Source organism: Lupinus angustifolius, chromosome LG07 (genome assembly GCF_001865875.1).
Source record: "Lupinus angustifolius cultivar Tanjil chromosome LG07, LupAngTanjil_v1.0, whole genome shotgun sequence".
In the NCBI taxonomy this organism is placed as follows: Eukaryota; Viridiplantae; Streptophyta; class Magnoliopsida; order Fabales; family Fabaceae; genus Lupinus; species Lupinus angustifolius.
Window position 1 is genome coordinate 19,506,510 of NC_032015.1, and position 21,393 is coordinate 19,527,902.

Sequence of the window (21,393 nt, forward strand, 5' to 3'; positions counted from 1 at the left end):
ATTGATAACCGCTACACCTATTCGACCCCCTTTTAGGTGTGCCTTGGCCACTGATACCTAACCATTAATTTATAATATACATATAATTATATAATAATAAGATTATACTTTATTAGATACTTTAAAAAAAAGGTTCAAAAAGAGTAAAGTTTATTATATTATAATCACAATTTATGTTTTTTAATAATATAGTTATAATAAAATTATAATTTATTACATATTAATATATTAATTTATAATATTAGAATTATAACTTTTATATGTTTTTAAATCAAAGCAATTAGTGTTATTGATATCTTGCTATCACTTTGTTCTAGTGATATAAAAATCGTACCGGTCGGTTCTACTAGAAAACCGGTGAATTGGACCCCTAACTAGTACGATACGGATGTTGAACCTACCAAGTATCAAAACCGGTGAAAAAACAGTTAGAATCGGTGAACCGGCCAGAATTTGACTAAAATGATCGGTTTATACACATTTGTTTTTAAAATAAAAACTTTAAAACATAAAAGTTCATTACACGGCGACCCCTCTTTCTGACTCTTCTTCACAGAATTTGCTATCCGGTACGATTTTAACAATATTGTTTCTTCTCTATATAAATGAGTAGTCTCACCTTCCACTACTATGCTTATATTGTGCAAAGAAAAATTAGGATTAAATCATTATTATTGACGTTGTGGTGTGTTTGTTGGAGATGGCTAAGCTTACTTTAATGCATATTTTCGCTCTTTTCCTTCTGCTTGCAGGTTTATTCTAGATAGTGTAACAATATCTACTTTCTTGATATTTATCTATGTATGATTTGTAAAACTTATCATGGTTTAATCACCAATTCTATTTGTATAATTGATGGGACACTTGGGTTTTTATATCATATAATAAGAGTACATTGTTTTATAAAATGAAAAGTTTTGTGACATATTAAATTAAAATTTCATGAGAGTTAGCATGCCTAAAATTATAATTCTTGCATGTGGTAACTTTGTTTTTGAAATTTCAGGTATTTTCACCACAAGTGAAGCTACAAGAGAAAGAGTAAAGATTAATATAAGTTGTTACATTGCCCAAGATTGTAACCCTCAATGTGAACTTCAGTTTCGTGGACGTGGTACTAATATAATGGGAGAATGTGTTTCCCACGAATGCTACTGTACTTACGATGACTGATATGTTTTAACCGTCGTATTAATATAATTGAAGAATGAATAAAATCTGATTCTCTATTGAATCGGAACTTTGGACTATTTAATTCTCACATTCTCGTTGGCAATTGCGTGATGTTATTTTGATCAGATTATTGTAGTCAAATGAAAATTATTTATAAGGGACACCAATTTAAACAATTTGGCACACATCAAAAAAATTGTTATCCATTGTATTATTTACTAAAATATTTAAATTTAAAGGATTAATTCTTGAAGTACTAAAATTAATCTTGAAAGATTATCTCATTCACAGTATTTGTTGCCATTATTCCAATTTAAAAATTATGTCTTTCCATTAGGGTGCAGATAACTCGACTTGAAGTTATCTTATCTCGTCCCTTAAGAATTGAGTCGAAATGTGTTTCGATCAAAGTTCATTGCAAACTATTTTTTTCAGCTTAAAACTGACTCAATTAAAGTTCTTGAACTTTCTAGTATGTTAACGAGCTCAAATTTTTGCTGTTAATAAGCTCGAATGATGATCAATAAAAAAATCTGAAGCTCAAACAATATTTTTGTATGCCAAAGCATGCCTATTTTTTAATCTACAAATATTCCCAAATATGATGTCTATGGATATTAAAAAAGTAGGATACTAAATTGTACCTTAATGTCTTGTAAGTCTAAATACACCATAAGTACAGCTAAATGCAAAATATCAAGTTTGGGGGAGGGTTAGTAAATAACAAACCTCACAATTATCTAATGGACATTGTTCAAGTAGAAATAAAAACATTAAAAAGTGAGGTGACAAAATCCATACAATGTTAGCAAATATTTTAAATAACATTTGCAATTGCATTGCGGATAACATGATCTGTAAGTCCAGATTAATACACTTAACACAATTGATACGTTATCATATGATGGGATCCATACTTCAAAACTTAGAAATGTATCATACTCTACCAACCACTTTCAACATAGATTGGAGATACTTTAGAGCGACCTACATGTCTTCTTTATTAATGATTTGTATTATGTGAGATGGTAAAAGTAATGGATGCTACCATTTTGATTTTTATTGTTGAAGATGATTGAAAGTGATAAGATGCCAGACTTCTGTTATTAAGGCTTATTCTTCATAGTTGATGTTGAAGTAAGAAGCTAGCGCATCATGAAATATTTTATTAGTTGAAAAGCTATGGTGTGTTTCTTTGATCATCTTTTGTTTACCTTTTCACTCAAAATAGAAAATAAAGATGAAAGTGTGCTTGAGTGGTCACTTCCATTATTTGATATTCCAACAAATGTCAGCTTCAATTCGAGAAATCATAGAAATGATAAAACTTTGTTTCCTGTCATTCCAAGAATGAGGCGGTGGAAATTTAGAAACTTTTAAGATAATTGCAGTATTTCAAATGACATATTCTCTCACTCTTTAAAAAAAATATCAAAAACCAAAATGTCTCAGCTCCATCGTAACATTGTATTGTATCTCTTTGTTTTTTTCTCCATATGAACACACTAACTTATGTTTCTTTCTCTGTTATCTCATCTCTATGTTTGGCTTTTATCTATATATTAATCACCATGGATTTTGATGTTGTGTCTCCACTTGTATATACACTTGCTTTCTTATTTTTGTTCTCATGTTCTAATAGTACTCAGACATGTGTTATTTGTTTTTTTTTCGTTCTTGTTCCCTAGTTTCAAAGGTACCCCACCCATAATTATTTGTTGTCTTTTTATATAGTTCACAAGTTCATATAATAACTCGACCTATGTTCATGGATGTTTTTATTATTGTCCCAAGTTCTACATATACCCCAACCTGTTTTCTTGATTGTTCTTATTCCTATTCATGAGCTCAAGAATTAACTGGACATTCATTCTTCGTTGTTTTTCTTACTATTCCTATGTTTCAGCAGTACCCAACATGTGTTGTTTATTCAAGGGGGTGAGGAACCTTGTAAAAAAAATGAAAATTGGATTACAAGTCTTAGAAGTATTTTTTTTTAAATTGTTATATTCATATCCCAAACCCTCATATTTTGATCTTTAAGTTGATCCCTTAGCCTACAGTGGAAACACACTAAAAACACCAAATAACTTATTTTTCTTTTTTTTATCATCATTACTTTTCTTACTACACAAAAATCATTGTCAACCTAATTGTCTCTACAAATATGTGCAGCCAATCTGAAGTAGACAGAATAAGGGCTACCAAGCCATTAGTGTCTAGCCTCACACTATCTGTGGAATCTCGTCATGGCTCTGATAATAATAAAATGTAACTAACAAATCTAAACAATAATAATAGCATATGTATTGTTCTATAATAAACTACATAAACTCTTTCATCTATTACCAACAATTAATATAAAGGTCTATTAAAATGAATTATAATAAAGATGGAGACAAGTTTAAGATTTCATCTATATTATTGTAATATCTTTGAACAAACATGAAGTTAAATTTTGATCGTTAAAATTTAATTAAAAATTAAATAAAAAAACATTTTGACATAATAATAAGAAAGGTAGTATGATTAAATCTTTGAAATAGGAACTCAAAGATAGTAATAATAAAAGTATTTTCTTTAGTAATAAATATTGAGTGTCAAATCAAACAAATATGAATATTTTCTTAATTGATTTAAGGAATATAAAAATAATAGTAACATTGAAGATGTGGGAAGGGTTGTGATGACTCACTTTCTTTTCTCAGCCCATCCTTCGAATGGTCGTTGATAAATCACATTTATTCTTTAAAATAATTAAAACACAACCAACCAATCAAACATTTTTCACCAAGAATCACTTAGTCTTAATTTCCTATTGCACATGAGCATACTCATGACCTAGATAAACTCTTGTGAAAATTTTATTCCGTCTTTTATAAATAATAAATAATTAAAACAAATAATAAAACAAGTTTAAGGTATAATATTATCCATTATATTAACTAGGATATTGTCTTTGTATGAGCACACATAGTGTTAACTTCTTCCGCGATCCATAATCATCTCCCGATAATAGAATTCTAGTTTAAAGACCAAACCATTCTGAAAATTAGGCATAAGGAGAGTTTTCTACCTTTTGTTCTTAAGTATGTGGTGGCAACTCCAAATCTTTTAGAAGATAATATAATTTCCCTTCACCCTTTTCATAAGTTATATAATAGGCGTGAATCAAAAATCAAGGTGTGACAAGCATAATTGAATATTTCAGAAATTTAAAATTAAATTTAAGAGATTAACTCATTTGCATGGTTTTTGTCCATTATACAAATTTAAAAGATTTGTTTGTTTTCAACTTTTCATTATGGGTTGAAATGAGTCAAGTTTTACTCAAGTCAACTTGACTCATTAAAGTTTTTTATTTCCAACAGGTATCCTACTCAAATTGGGGCCTCATGTTGCTTATTATGCTGCATTGACACTCAAATTTTCCACCAAGATAACTTTATTAATCTAATAGGAGACGTTTCCAATACTCCTACTCATGCTCACTTCCACCAACTTAAAAGATTATATGATACTAGTGTCATTTTTGAATGTTTTGTTGTCCAAGTACTACCACAACTAGGTCCTGAGAATGTTCTCACTTCGTTACCTAGGGATATTGCTCCTGAAATAGATACATTGTTGCATAAGTATCTTGTGTTTTTTCAAACACCTACAGGGTTGCCTCCCCCACACCTAAACACCAAACCAGTTAAAGTTAGGCCTTATAGGTACCCACATAGCCAAAAGGATCAAATTGAAAAGATGGTACAAGAGATGTTAGAACAAGGCGTCATTCAGCGCAATAACCATTTTTCATCACCTATTGTCTTGGTCAAAGAGGAATATGGCAAGTGGAGGTTTTGTACTGATTATAGAGCTTTAAATACTATCATTATCAAGGATAGTTTTCCTATGCCAATGGTGGATGAATTATTGGATGAACTTTTTGGGGCTAAGTATTTTTCTAAATTGGATCTTTGATCCGGTTATCATCAAATTTTGGTCCAACAAGAAGATCGATATAAGACTACTTTTAGGACTCATCACGGTCATTATGAGTGGCTTGTGATACCATTTGGTCTTATAAATGCGCCTTCTACATTTCAATGGTTGATGAACAATATTTTTCAAAAAGAATTACAAAAATTTGTGCTAGTTTTTTTTTGTTGATATACTTGTTTACAGACCTTCTTTAGAAATTTCTCAAACCTTCGCACGGGAAGTTTTAGCGTTTCTTCATCAATGTTAGAGTCGTCATTGTCTATATCTTCGGTGGGTTGTGATGTTGTAGCTTTAAGAGATATTCCTTTCTTTTTCCAATTAGACTCTTCATGCATGGTCAGATGTCCAAGCTCCATCTCATGCTCTTGAAGCTTTTCGAACAGCGTTGCCAAAGGCATGGAATCTAGATCCTTGGACTCCATGATAGTTGTCACTTTAGGTTGTCATCTCCTGTCAAGACAGCGTAAAACTTTATTAGTCAGTTCTCCTCTGGTAAACATTTTATCTAGAGCAATAAGATGATTAATAATATGAGTGAATCGCTTTTGCATATCGCTAATTGATTCACTCGGTAACATACGAAATAATTTGTATTCATGTGTCAGCGCATTTAGCCTGATGCGCTTGACCTCGCTGGTGCCCTTGTGAGTCACTGGCAAAGTGTCCCACATTTCCTTAGCACTTTGACATTGAGATACCTGAAAGAATTCGTCGTATCATAGGGTCGAGGTAATTATGTTTTTGGCGCGAAGGTTATACTGAACCTTCTTGCGCTCCTCATCGGTCCATAAGCTTTTAGGCTTTTCTTTCGGTTCGTCATCCATTAAGTGAAGTGTGACAAATGGTCCACTGATCACGGAATCACAAATGTCTGAATCAATGGCCTCTATAAAAATCTTCATTCGGACTTTCCATTAGGCGTATCCCTCGCTACTGAATACGGGAGGGCGGTTAATGGATCGCCATCACCACCAAAGGGGTTGGTGGAACCCATTTATTTCCCTTAGGATCACATGGATACGGTTGAGCTAGCACGTCGTACTAGCTCTGATACCACTTGTTAGGTATCAATGGCCTAGGCACACGAAAAGGGGGGTTGAATAGGTGTAGCGGTTATCAATCACCGCTTCTCACACCAAAACCCAGTTCTGGAAATAACCCAGTTAATCAATTAACCAGTGGGCTTAATCGATTAACACACAACAAAATCAGAATGATCAGAGCAGCTAATTGCACAGTTATTTATTAACAGATAAGCAGAGATACATCGTATTTTTTTATGCAATATTAACAAGTATATGGCAGGGTATAAGCATGCAAAATATCAGCTTCTAACTCGCATTAAAACAGCAAGAAATGTAAAGAAGATTAAGAGAGATCAGTGTGCACAGATGGATTTTTATCCTGGTTCGTTTATGGTCCACTACAAACTACATCCAGGCCTCCCCTTCTGATCTTGGGGGATTTTCTTCTTCACTATATTGTATACAAGTATAATCACATACACCAATTCAATTTACAAAAGTCAGGACGCTTCTTTCTTGAAATCCTAGAACATCTAATCATTGGTTTGACTCTACCTATCTCCTGAGAAAACCTTTCTCGCGAACCAGCCTCGGCCAAGATTCTCGTTCTCTATTCAAGACCTCCTAGTCTTGGTGAAGAATCACTCTATCTCTGTGGTGGTAAGACACCAAGAGACCAATCCAATATACAAAAACAGATTACAACAAGAAGGTTTAATAAGCACATTAATGCTAAATATAACAATGAAAAACTTTAAGACTAACCCACTCACAATTCACTCAAGTCATCATGCACATGTGAGTTAATCAAAAACAGTAATCACAAAATATCGCTCTAAGAATCTCTATCAAGAATGCATGAACATGTGAGCAAGAAAAGGATGAGATTAAGTATATGAAAAACAATATGCAAATAACAATGAATCAACTTCAATATGACATGTTAATCTCTCTTCCTCACACATGCAATTCTCTCTACAAAACACAAAGTAAATCACGAAAATATGCTCTCTAATCAATCCTAAACAATAGTATGCAATGCTACACTACTCTGCAAATTGCCTAAACTTATACAAAGCAGTTTTGACACTTCAAACCGTTGCAATCAGTTAAGCAGTTAAAACAGAAAACAGTTATAACATAAAACAGACATGTTAATCGATTAAGTTACCACGTTAATCGATTAACCAGTGTAACATGATTAAAACAGAAACTAGTTGTAACAGAAAAACTGATATAACAGAAAAACAGTTGAGTTAATCGATTAAGTCACGAGAGACTTGCATCTAGGTTTACCTCACCTATACTCACTTACTAAGGCACACATCCCAGACTACTTAGAATAATGACTCTATTTATATAACCTAGTCTAGATATGACCAATGAGCTCTAGGCATGTTGATTGTCGAGTCATCTTCAAGCTTTAATAAAACCTTGTCTTCATCAAAACATAGGCAAAGTATTGCTAGTGCGATCCTTGATACTTTGCACTTTCAAAAACCTACCACTATCAACCAATTAAGGGGATTTCTTGGTTTGACTGGGTACTACAGACAGTTTATAACATCGTATGCTAATTTAGTTTGTCCACTAACCGATTTGCTAAAAAAAGAAGCATTCTTCTGGACTGAAGTTGTTGAGCATACTTTCAACAACCTGAAACGGGCTATTACATCAGCCCCTGTGCTGTCATTGCCAGATTTTACGCAATTGTTTGTGTTAGAAACAAATGCATTGGGAATTGGAGTCAGTGTTGTGTTGAGTCAAAAGGGACACCCAGTAGCTTATTTCTCCAAGAAATTAGCCCCAAGGATGCAAAAACAATCACTTACACCACAGAATTGCTAGCTATAATTAAGGCTTTGTCTAAATTCCAACACTACTTGTTAGGCCAGAAGTTTGTCATAAAAACCGATCAAAAGAGCTTGAAATGTCTCTTGGAGCAGTCCTTACAAACTCCTGAACAACAGGCATGGTTACATAAATTTATAAGCTGATTTTCAAATTGAATACAAGCCAGGGAAGGATAATGTTGTAGTTTATGCCATGTCTAGAGTTTTCCTTATGGCATGGTCTGAACCACAATTTCACTTATTGTTGAATTGAAGCAGGAAGTGTTGAAGGATGACTCATTAAGGAATGCCAAAATGCTCACCACATTGATTTCCCATATTATGTCAAGGAAGGTCTATTATATTGGAAGGGTAAATTGGTGTTACCTTCTAATAGTCTTCTTTTCCAGCAAGTGTTGAGAGAGTACTATAGCTCTCCAATTGGTGGTCATGTTGGAATTGCAAGAACAATGGCTAGAGTTTATGCACAATTTTTTTGGCCTAAACTCATAGATGATATAAAAGAATTTGTCAAAACATGGGCCATTTGTTAGAAGGCAAAATCTGAGTCAATACTATAGAAAATTTAACGTTGTTTTTAAATGTCAATGATGTGTTTTGTCTCTTAAAATGCACTAAAGATATTTGACATTTAACATTGATTTCCTTAAAACCCATTTGGGTATCATTGATTCCTCCTCTACTTTTAAACAAACACAAATAAACCTATTGGAGTATAAAAAGTTTAATCTTTCAAAGTAGAAGGAAGACCCCATCTTGGAGTAGAATCAAGAGCCATGATGAGGATTCATGGACATGGTTGTGGAAACTACCACAAAAATTCATTACACTTATGATAGATGCTATTTCTTGAATGCTTGCAGTGTTATTTCTTGAAAAATAACAGCAGAAATGCTTGTTCTATGTTCATATTTTTTCAAGATTTTCAGTGATAGTCTTCATTCTAGGCCTGACCTCAGGGTCACTTTCAGTGCATGATAGAGCTACATGAAACACAGCTAGAACCTCTTTCTTGGCATGCACTTCTTGTAGAAGTGAAGGGTCAACCATTTCAGACAATGGACTTTCTTGTTCAAACCCTTTCCTTACCCATCTTACCAAGTCAGGGACATGGACTTCGGAAGAAGTTGATGTGGCTGCTGCTGGAGAAGAATCTGGAGACTTCCCGGTAAGCAATTCGAGTAACACAACTCCAAAAGAATACACATCCCATTTCTGTGTAGGTCTGCACCCTGGGACTCTGGCTTCAGGGGCTTTATAGTTGTTGGTTTGTTCTGTTTGTGATGACTTGAAGTAAGGAAGTGCTCCACCCATTAAGCCACCAGAGGAAGGGTTGTTGCCTGTGATGCTGATTAGCCGGTTAAGCCCGAAATCGGAAATGTGGGGCTGGAAATCTGTGTCAAGGAGGATATTGGAGGGTTTGATGTCACCATGGACAAATTTTCTTGGACTGCATTCATGGAGATAGGCCAAACCCCTAGCTGTTCCTTTCATGATTCTTAGCCTTCTTGACCATGAAAGGTTTGGAGATGCTTCACCATTTCTCCCTGCACAAATAAATACAATTATATTAAATATGAAATCTTTGTTGCTGAAAATTTGTGTTAAAAGCAAGAGTAATTACTTATTTTAGTTTATCATGTTTTTCGATCTTACCAGTTTGCTCCTTCAAAAATTGAAAAACCTAAGATGGTCCCAAAAATTTTAAATATGGGTCAAATTAGTTCTTTTGAGGTCAAATTAGTCCCTACCATGCTACCAAATGCTTTAAAACATGCTAAAAATGACTAATTTAACCCACATTTGAAATTTTTGTGGATCATTTTGGGTTTTTTAATTTTTGAGGAACCATACTGGTAAAGTCGAAAAACATGAGGGACTGAAATGAGTATTTTCTCAAAAAGAAATAAGTAATGATGTATTGAGATCCCAACCTATTTAGCTAACCCATTGGTCCCTTTACATGAGTTATTTTTCCATAATTGTGATATTTAACTTCTAAAAATGTTTTATATTGAGAATATACATTAAATTTAAATTTCTATCATGACATTATTTTAAACACAACAAGAGTTGAGCACATGCAATAAGAGATGTAGGATTTGATTCCCATCAATAGTTTCCATTCCAAAATAAAAATTGTTTATACCTTTCCCCAGACCCTATTAGGGCCACCCTAGGGTCCTATCCCCTTCTCTCATGTCCTATTAGGTGGCCATCTAGGTGCCACATTAAGGGGACCCTCCACAAAAAAAAACTACAAAATGAGCGTAGCTTTATAGGCAGAAAAAAGTGAGACTTAAGTATAGTGAAAGCAAGGGAGAGTAAGAAAACAATTCTAGTAGGGCCCTGGTTGAATCAATAGATCTTGAAGGTGGTAGACACGAGTTCAAAAGCAAAAAAGTTTCACCCCAAGTATAAATAACCCAACAACAAAACCAAAATTGTTCACTAGGAGACTAGAAGTTCAACTATGCCAAAAAAACCAAAAGCTAGGAAGATTAACTTTTTTAGGGAAAATACCCACTTTGGTCTTTAAAATTTTTTGTGTCTACCAATTTAATCTCTAAAAAAATAAAAATTCAGACTAATACTCATAGATCATAAATGTAAGTAGAAATACTCCATGTAAATGGGGTCATAAAAATACTAAAAATGACTAGTTTGACCAACAATTAATATTGTTGAAACCATTTTCAATTTTTCAAAGTTCTAGGGATCAAATTACTACACACAGAAATTTGAAGGACCAAAATAATTTTTTACTCTAACTTTTTTTTTAGTTTAATGAAGTATAGACACAGAAGCACCCGATTTGGTTATTAAAATAACATTATTGGTCTGATAAACTCAAAGCAATCCTTGCACTACACTTTTGATACATTTTTTATTATTGAATGGATTTTTGTGAGAGTCAGTAAAATAGAGTGTGTGTATGTGAAAAACAATTTAAAATAGAGTAACTAAATCCTCCTACCCACAAAAAAGTGACATATATCACTTATAGACAAATTATTACTTTCTTACTAATAGGATGATTTGTAAGAAGATTTAGTATGGAAATATATCATTTTCCTTTGAAAAGGGTCAAACCCTGAACTAGAGAAATGGCTTAGAAATGTGGAAGTGCAACTTTTCCGGCTAAAGTGTTGGTTTATTTAGTGACCCCATGTGATGAGAGTGAAATGAAGAGGGTGGGGAAGTTTATGGTCCCAAAATGAGTACCATTTACATTTCATTTCCCAGACACATGGTGAATGTCTTACTTTCTTGTCAGATATCTCTATAGGGCAGCTCATTTACACTAGTACTATTGTCTCACCCAACATTTTCTTGGATCCAATGCCCCTTCTCAATAAATAAATATATTTCATCTAACTAATCTTAATCTAATCTAACTAAAGTGTTCCACCTAGACACACTCACACCTAAAATTAAATTAAAATATAAAAATATCATTTCTTTATTCTTGCTAAAAGAAATACAAATTTAATATTGCACATTCAAACCAACCATTTTGGTCCCATTGGAACAGACAAAACTCCAAAGCCAATTTCTTTCATTTATGTCCATGCAACTACCTATTTCTATCTTGCATATTTTACTATTATTTTTTTTAACAAAATTATATATATTACAATTGATATAGAACCTAAAGTCCAAAGTTAGTAAATGCAACATGCTAGTATAATAGTATAATTAATATTATCTTAAACTTTGAAAATGACAATTAGATAAAAACAAATTTTATATATATAAAGAAAGGCACTTATAACAAAACAGAGGAGAGACTACAAATTTATAAGACTCTAGTACATTTGAAGTTTTTGTATACATTATATGCATAAAATGTTTGTTAGCTATAATTGTTATGTTACCACAGGTCCAAATTTCATCCACATATATTATTAGCTATCATTATTATTCTATTGCTACCCTTATCAAGTGTCATTATTAGTCATCACTGCATGTACTCTCTTCCCTCAAATCCCTGCAACTATGCATTGTAAGTGTTAACAATCAAAATGGAGCTCAAACCACAATTATCAAAGGTGCTAACCTTTTAAATTATAAACACAATATTCTAGTTTTCTATGGTGTTGCTGAGTTGAAGCAGATATTAATTGTATTTTTTCACCATTACAATAAACACAATCTATATCATAGACATTCGATAAAGTTTTACGTTAGATGTCGATTGCCTGACAAAACTTTCACCACTTATCCAGATCTAAAACCGGCTATATATAGCATCAAACACACATGGACACACCAAAAAGCTGACACTGGCTAATAAGATAAAGGTTTGATTGTTGTTATACAATAAAGACAATATAATTAAAACCACAATAGAGAATTTAAAATCATTAGTGTAGCCATAGAAGCCAATTATGATAGAAAAGAAAGAACTAACCTCTAAGTGCAGTAGCCAAATTGCCATTGGAGATGAAATCACTTATCAAAAGCTTCTCATCAAAAGCCCAATAATAAGCTCTCAACTTCACAATATTAGGGTGTTTGATTTTCCCAATAGCTTGAACCTCAGCAGAAAACTCCTTATACCTTTGTTCTCCACCCTCACCTAATCTTCTAACAGCCACAGGAACCCCATTCCCTAAAACAACTTTATACACAATCCCTAATCCACTTTTCCCTAAAACATAAGCACTTGCTCTCAAAAGCTCATCTAGCTCAAAATCAAAACCTTTATCAATTGCTACCAAATCCCCTTCCCCTCTTCCACTACCTTCACCTTTCTCACATTCCTCCATTTCAGATTCATCACTCTTCATCCCATTATCATTCACACATGGTAATGATGAAGAACAAGAACTACAACAAAAAATATTCAATAATTTCTCATTCTTATTGTTCCTACTATTGCCTAATTTGGTTTTCCCAGTGCAACTACATCTACAACCATTTGAATTATCTCTCTTTTTCCAATAAATATAAACAATTATTAACCCAATTAATGCTACTCCAGTAGCATCACCTACTGAGATTAAAATGATTACACCGGGATTCAGCCCTTTTCGCTTTTCGGCCGGTTCGCGAGACGAGCCGGGATTTGAACCGGTCTGGCTTGGTGCTGAACCGGTGCATTGTTTTTGAAGCGGGAAACCGCAGAGATTAGGGTTATTGAGAAATGCTGTGGGTCCTTGGTTCGAAAACGACCCCGTTTGAGGGATTTCGCCGCTGAAATTATTGTTCCGGAGATCGAAGCTTACGGTTACAGGTAGGTTTCCGAGGGATTTTGGTATTTTTCCGGTGAGGTGGTTGAACGAGAGGTTTAGGGTTCCGGCGAGGGATTTGATTTCACCGATTTGTTCAGGGATTGAACCGTTGAGAATATTTGATGAGAGGTCGAGCTGGACGAGGTTCTTCAATTCCGGCCATGGTGTCGCCGGGATCTCGCCGGAGAATTTGTTCCGGGCGAGGATTAGGTGCTGTAATTGGGAGCAGTTTTTTAGGGTTTCGGGAATTTCGCCGGAGATGGAGTTGTCGGAGAGGTCGAGGTTTTGGAGGCGGCGGAGGTTGAAGACGGAGGGAGGGAGCTCGCCGGAGAGATTGTTGCCGTGAAGGAAAACACTGTGGAGCGCGGTGGCGTTGAAGAGAGGGGAAGGGATTTGGCCATGGAAGGCATTGGTGTGGAGGTTGATACGGCGGAGATAGCGGAGGTTTCCGAGCTCCGACGGGAGGTAGCCGCGGAGACCCTTGCCGGGAAGTGAAACACCGACGACTCGAGGATCGACTTCGCCGGAAATATTAGCGCAGGAGATGCCGGACCAAGTGCAAGGGTCATCGTCGCCGTCGTTCCAGTCGGAGAATGCGGCGGCGCTGCTTATGTCGACGGCGGATTTTAGAGTGAGAAGTGCAAAACCATCAGAGGAAAGAGAAACGACACCGTTTTGGAAAAGGAACAAAGGTAGGAGAAGGAAGAAGAGAAAAACGGTCATTTATAATGAGTAAAACGGTACCGTTTTTGGAAAATAGAATAAGTGATTTTAGGTTAAGTTATAATGATAGAATAAGTGATTTTGGGTTAAGTTATAATGATAGAATAAGTGTTTGGAGAAGATAGTGGCTTTTGAAAATGGTAGATGGAAGTTGTTGTTGTATTTATCACTTATCAGAAGAAGAAAAATCAAACAGTTTTTGGTGTGGGAGAAACGACACCGTTTGGGAAGAGGGAAAAAAGTGATTTTGAATAAAGTTATGGATGGTACAGAGAGAAGAACATGAATTGCATTGGAAATGGTTGATGTTGATTTTATATTTATAAGGAAGAAAAAAGATGACTAGTATCAAATGATAGATGTATATAAGCAGAGAGATTGTTTATCGGATTTAAACTCGTGATTGTAACTTAATGACAGCGACTCAGGTGAATAATGATTATATCTTTCTGAGGTCATCAGTTTGAGTCATGGGAGACTCTCATTTATTGGGAATAAAATATTGCATAGAGTATTTAAGTGGGTGGATGATACATTCAGTATATTTATGGGTCAGGAAAGTCATATGTCAGGAATAAGATATTACGGATGAAACAATCAGTATATTCATAGATCTGAGAAGTCACATATGAAAGCTGAAATGTTATATTAAAAAGACATGTTTTTAATTACATGAGATGAATGGGTAAGTGAATGAGTGAAGTAGAGTGAAAGAGAAGGAATGTGGGAGAGGAGTGGAAGAAAGAATAGTTGGCACTTTGGTTACAATTTAATATTAAATTATTGGATTTAGACTTTATGGATGAGTTACTAATTTTGAAGTAATGTTCATAATCATTATGTTCATGTGTACTTTGTCACATGCTGTCGTAGTGCTTTTTGTTACACTTGTTAATAAAGTCAAACAAAACTCAAGTATTTTTTATTTTTCCTTATTTCAAAGTTATGAGTAATTTTAGTTAAATTGAGAAGAATTCTTTAAAAAATAAAATTCAACCTACATTTATATTTTATATGAAAATTCCAACACAGATCAACCTCCTTATAACTTTAATCAAGTTGGTTTGTATGTATGAGTTTTATACACTGTTACTATAACATTTATCATTAATATTTAATCATCAATGACTTTTCAAATTAGTAATATATGATATAGTAACTGTATATAAAATTTTACACTAACCATTGAAATTACATTCTAAAATTTTAAATGAAAAGAATTAATGTTTTTAGCATCTTTAATGTTCTATGTGGTACCAATTTTAATGACTAATTTGGTGTTACAAATGGTGTGATTCATTGTAAAAGCACCAAGTTAACACATAACATGTTACTTAAGAGTCTTCAATTTTAATGACTAATTTGGTGTTACAAATGGTTAGTAAAATTGATTGAGTATTGATAAATTTTGGAGAAGAACTTTTATTTAACATAAAATGATCATTCATAACAATAATCTAGAGATTAAATCATAGTTTCCAAATTGATTTAAACAATCCAATTTAACCATGAATTATTGTTGGTTATTGCCATCACATTTCCCACTAGAGATTTCTTCCAATTACAAACATGTTCTTTATGTAGTACTAGTAATTATTTATTCTTTTGAATGGAACATAATTTCATCTACTTCTTAATCATGCAAAACAAACTTAGAAGCTAACAAAACCACACAAACTATAACCATGATTAATACAATTGATTTTCATAGACAAAATAAAATAATTAAACAATAAAGTTTTGCTTTGTAACCAAGTGATATAGTTGGTACCAAAGGAATTCCAAATGTTAGATCTAGAACATGAGAAAAACTACTCTAGTACTTTAGGGTTGGATTCTACTTAAATAAAATAAACTTAATAGTTTGATATGTGAAATAAAATCTTACATTTTACATAGAAAAAGATATCCAATATTTATTTAAGAGAAAAAAATATATGGACTGATAGTGAAATTTTTTTTTATACAATTATTATATCATCCATCATAAACTAATTTAAAGGTAAAGTGTTATAGACTCGGAAAAGTTTATACTAAACAATTAAATCATATTAACAAAACAGAGAAATGACCAAAACAATGTACATTTGCTAGAAGATATTTCTTATTATTTGAAGTCAATGCTGAAAAATTGATTTGATATGTAACGAATTGTATCTATAAAAGTGGGGGCAAACTCAACCAAATACTTTATAGCATTTAAAGCAGCCAAAATAATTAGATATCTTCAATGCAAAGATAAACACTAACCCCACCTTACATTATGCCAAAATTACAATGACTTGTAGAAAATTCAGTTTTTAAGTCATGTATATATTATATGTGGGCATTCTTTCGAACTATGAAGCACGAATACAGATACATGTATAAGATACAATATATATCTGATATGTCGACACGTATTTTTAGATTACTCACATACACTTTTAAGGTTGCTTTTAGGATATACAATAAAATTGGTGAGTAACACAAAAACCAATTAATTAAGCGGTCATATAAAATCTTGATATATACAACCCTCTAGGTACTTAAGTTTAGCGAGCGTATCACTCAAACATAAATATATTGTAGTATCTTATTTTCCTAAAAGAAAAATCTGTCGCTCGCATGACTTGAACTCATAATCTTAGGAATTTTGAATCATAAATTGGGTCGAGCGTATGTGAATAAATATGAAATGCAAATGAATTTCCCATCGGAAAAAGCCACATAAACCCATAAAATCAAAAAACAATAATAGTTTTAAATATCAGTATATCAGAAAAGCACAATCATTGTATGACCTTGTCAAAACTTATAAATAAACATCCATCGGGTAGTATTTACACATACTTCAAAAATAAATAAAGAATAAAAGAACTATAGAGTATGAATATATGACTCAAATAATGAAGTAATTAAGTAATCATGATCATTGTGAAAGAATAATATACCATTTTTACTCATCATCATGAGCTGCAAGTAACTGAGGCTTGATTTGGTTCAATTGATGAAGAACTTGTTGAATATCTGGTCTTGCTGATGGAGAAGGATCAACACAATGAAGTGCTAATTTCAATGTATTAAGTAGTTCATCAGTTATAGTTGTTGCATCCCTCATTAGTTCCAAATCAAATACTTCATTTGTCCATTCTTCCTTTACTATTGATGCCACCCATTGAGGCAATTCCATACCATTACTTGTCTCACCTATATAGTAAGGGACAAGGTTAACACACACATATATGTATATATATAGCATTACAAATGAAGTCTTCATAGTTTTTTCAGTATTTTCGGTTTTAGTCGTGGTGAGTTTGGTGTAACGGTGAGGTTGCTGCTTAGTGATCATAGTCACCACCGATTCAAAGCCTGGAAACAGTCTCTCCGCTTGTGAGAATAAGACTGTATATATCTACTGTTCCCAGACCCCATTATAAATGTAGGGATCAAAAACAAACTATAAGGGCCAATTCTTTAACATTTTGAAAGTGTAAGGACTCAACCAAACCTTTATATTATAGGACCAAAACCAAAATGGTGAATAATTTAAGACAAAATGTATCTAAACCAAAAAAATGTAGCATATATTACTATGCTTTATGGTGACAATTTATATCTATAGCATCAAGAGAAGTTGAAGTTCTTACTTACCTGGTGGTTTACCAGTTAGGAGCTCCAAAATGATAACACCAAGGCTATAAACATCACTCTTTTGATTAGGCTTCTTAGTCTTCGAAAGTTCGGGTGGATTATATCCGAGATTTCCTGCAGTAGCAATGATGTTTGTGCTTGCAGAAGTTGTCATTAGCCTTGAAAGTCCAAAATCTGTAATGTGAGGATTTGTTTGCTCATCTAATAGTATATTGCTAGATGTAAGATTTCCATGTACTATATTCTCTTCCTTATGGAGATGGTATAAACCATGTGTTATTCCAATTGCTATGTTCATTCTTGTTGGCCACTCAATCACAGTTTCAGGTCCCCTAGCTGTATATATATAAAGATATCCGAGTCAGAAGCAATGGTAATAACATAAGCTCTTAGAACCTTAACCATTAAATTAGTCTTTGAATTCACAAAACTTCTATCAACTAACAAGGGAGATAAGAAAAAGTCTAAAGACATGTTTAAGCTACCAACAAGGTGTTGGTCTAGTGGTGTAAGGCTTCGCTAGATCCCCAGGATGACCAAAAGGTCAAGGATTCGATTCTTGTGAGCGACACTTGTTGAGAGGGGCAGTCACACACCCTGAAAGGGATTAGTTCATTACCCAAAAGGATAAGGAGATACAATTGGTACTAACAAAAAAAATACAAATTAAGTTGATCCTAATTCCCAAACATATACTAACTTTGATACAAGTTTTATATCTTTAGATATTAATACATGAATTGAAATATTCTACACCGACTAATTCGTACCACTCTTTTTTTCCACCAATATGAAACGATCATCTCATTAAAAATTCTGATAACTTGTTTTTCCAATGGAAGTTAACTCTGAAACAACTACTAAATATGCTCCACTTCTAACTCATAGTAAATTTAGAAACTAATACATTACACATACACATAGTAACCAAGTTGTGAAGTATTCAAAATGGTAACTAATAAAAGCTTCTAATTACCACTTACCATGAAGGAATGATGCTAAGCTTCCTTTGGTCATGTAATCAAAGACAAGCAGCTTCTCTCCTTTTGGTCCTAAATAGTAAGCTCTAAGTGCCAACAGATTTTGGTGTCTGATTTTTCCGAGTGAAGCCGCCTCGGTTTCAAACTCCTTCTGCCCTTTAGTACTCTTCTCCCTCAACCTCTTAACAACAACTTGGTTTCCATCTTCCAATGTTGCTTTATATGCTGTTCCATATGGACTTTTTCCCATTATCTCAGCAGTTGCACATAGAAGATCATCAGCTGTAAACACAAATGGTCCATCAAAGTGAACTAGTTTCCCACCAGCTTCACCTCCCGACGATTCTATTCCACCAACACCGCCGCCGCCTTTTTCGATAATTGTAGCCGATGCTGCTGCTTTTGCCTTACCATTATTTCCTTTTGAATCACCCCTTTTCTTAACCAAACAACACAATAATAAGCAGCATGTTACTAACAGGATTATGATGATAATACCTGCTGCTATTAGGAGTATGCTCTTGGTGCTTAATTTATGATGATGATGTTGCTTAGAAGAACGGTTTTGTGTTGGAGATGGAAGAATCTGAGGTGAGGGTGAAGGACATGGTTTTGATGCAATAAATCCACATAGTTTAAGATTCCCTGTGAAGGAACTTGAATGGAATCTTTTGGTAAGGACATAAGGGACAGGACCAGAAAGATTATTGTAAGAGACATTGAAAAAACTTAACTTTGCAAGTTTAGCAAAAGAATGAGGAATTTCTCCAAATAGTTTATTTTTTGAGAGATCAATTTTGGTGATGCCTTTGATATTCCCTATTGTTGAAGGGATTTTGCCATCAAGCTTATTGTTCTTGAGGTTAAGCACAGAAAGATTATGCAATCTGTTCAAACTATCTGGTATATGATTTTCAAGTTTGTTTCCTTCTAAGTTCAATGAAACAAGAGAAGCTAAGTTGGAGAATGTTTTAGGAATGCTGCCATTTATGTCATTGTTTGATAGATCAAGAAATCTAAGCCTTGAAAGTGCATGTAGTTCACTTGGAATAGACCCTACAATCTTGTTATGACTTAAAGAAATGTTCTCAACCAAACTCAACTTGCTTATAGAAACTGGAATAGTACCAGAAATAAGATTATGATCAAGTGTCAAAACCTGAAGTTTGGAACCAAAACCTTTGTTTTTTCCCATTCCACCCCAATAACTTGGTATAGAACCAGAAAGATTGTTATATTGTAATGCAAGAATAGTAAGTGAAGGAGACATAGTGATACTACTAGGAATAGATCCAGAAAGTGAATTGAAGCTCAAATTGATCCTATATATCCTAGTAAAGTTTGATAAACTATGAGGGATTTTACCAATAAGTAAGTTATTGCTAACATCAAGAGATTGAAGCATTAAGCAATTACCAATAGAAGGAGGAATAGAACCTGAAAGCTTGTTATTGAAGAGATAAAGACCTCTAAGATTAGGAAGAAATCCAAGAGAATAAGGGATAGGACCAGTTAGAAGATTATCATGAAGACTAATCTTCCTTAAAGATTGAAGTTGCCCAATTTTCTCAGAGATTTTTCCACCTAAACCTTTAAAAGGAAGCTGAATTGCAATAACATTTCCATTCACACATTTGATACCTACCCATGAACCTGAACATGCACCAAAACCACTCTCATTCCAGCTTCTAAGAACCCCTTTGAAGTCTATAAGTTCATGCTTCAGTGCCCTTAATGCATGATAATCTGATTTTGTCACAGTCACTCCATCAAACAAGTTGTGTCCTGTTACAAAAGTACAAGAAACAAGAACTTGCAAAAACAATGCAAAGTACAAAAAACTGCATTTTTTCCTTCTAGATTCAGCTATATTGCAACATTGAGTAAATATATTGGAACAAGAGACCAAAATATGAAAAGGGTATGTGCAAAAATCCTTAACATGCAAATTATTATTGCCCATGAAAATGTTAGGAACAACAATGAATATATGAAGTGTGTATAATCTATAGTTTCCTTTCAACAACTCTATGAGTGTATAATATATAGTTTCAATTTCTGAGGTGTTAATAAGAAGAAACAATAAGTTAAGGAAAAAAAGTACTAGGATTTTGGTGAAAACATGTGAGTGATGTAGATATTGGTAGGGTTATTGATTAGGACATAGATAGATAAATAATGGGTCAATGCTAATAACGGCTACTTTGATTTTACTATTCTTTTCTCCATTGGTTATAACGGTTAGTTTTACTTACTATATAGTATGTATTTGCTTACATATATTTTTTGTTTGTGACTTTTGATTTGGTCTTATTTATTAAAACGGCTACATAGAATTGATAGTTACTTACAATTTCACTTATAAATTCTCAATTACACATGCCTTAGAAAAAAATTTGTTTAGTTAAGTTAACTAGTTATACTCAATTTTAGTTATTCATTTTCTTAAATTTAACGGACCAAATAGGTGAAACTTAACAGTTATTTAAAATTTCTTTTTTCTCTCTCATCATTTATTTTCACTTACTCATTTGGTTTGTTAGATTTAAGAAAATGAATATCTAAAATTGAGCATAAACGAATCTCTCTTCTATAAATATATATATTAAATTTACTCTTGCAGTAATTATTAAATTGTTGCATGATTATTTTTATGTATATTTATTAATACAAAATATATAAATATAATTAAATTTGAAAACATGTTATGTAGTGATGGATACTCACTGCTGAGTATAACAATAGATAAGTAATCTTAATATCTTGTTCAGTTGTTTCA

General features: G+C 33.3%; 2 protein-coding genes across 3 annotated transcripts; both read right to left on the bottom strand.

The window, feature by feature from the left end:
* Positions 8,837-14,296, bottom strand: LOC109352667 (receptor protein kinase-like protein ZAR1). The gene is made up of 2 exons (XM_019594819.1): positions 12,456-14,296; positions 8,837-9,588 (listed from the first exon to the last, which is right to left on the bottom strand). Exons 1-2 carry the CDS (start codon positions 13,999-14,001, stop codon positions 8,948-8,950), a joined length of 2,187 nt encoding a protein of 728 aa, XP_019450364.1. The 5' UTR covers positions 14,002-14,296; the 3' UTR covers positions 8,837-8,947.
* LOC109352669 (probably inactive leucine-rich repeat receptor-like protein kinase IMK2) lies at positions 16,829-20,767 on the bottom strand. 2 transcript variants are annotated; one of them, XM_019594822.1, is made up of 3 exons: positions 18,614-20,767; positions 17,635-17,966; positions 16,829-17,190 (listed from the first exon to the last, which is right to left on the bottom strand). In XM_019594822.1, exons 1-3 carry the CDS (start codon positions 20,575-20,577, stop codon positions 16,940-16,942), a joined length of 2,547 nt encoding a protein of 848 aa, XP_019450367.1. In that variant the 5' UTR covers positions 20,578-20,767; the 3' UTR covers positions 16,829-16,939. The 2 variants fall into 2 exon arrangements, with proteins under 2 accessions (XP_019450367.1, XP_019450366.1); XM_019594821.1 differs by having other exon boundaries at positions 16,833-17,190; positions 17,635-17,970; positions 18,618-20,765.

Coding starts and splice junctions, on each gene's coding strand:
- LOC109352667 (XM_019594819.1), bottom strand. CDS start 14,001: ATGACCGTTTTTCTCTTCTTCCTTCTCCTACCTTTGTTCCTTTTCCAA. Junction 9,589..12,455: donor TTTGGCTACTGCACTTAGAG/GTTAGTTCTTTC, acceptor TTATTTGTGCAG/GGAGAAATGGTGAAGCATCT.
- LOC109352669 (XM_019594822.1), bottom strand. CDS start 20,577: ATGGGCAATAATAATTTGCATGTTAAGGATTTTTGCACATACCCTTTT. Junction 17,967..18,613: donor GCATCATTCCTTCATGGTAA/GTGGTAATTAGA, acceptor ATATACAGCTAG/GGGACCTGAAACTGTGATTG. Junction 17,191..17,634: donor CCTAACTGGTAAACCACCAG/GTAAGTAAGAAC, acceptor CTTACTATATAG/GTGAGACAAGTAATGGTATG.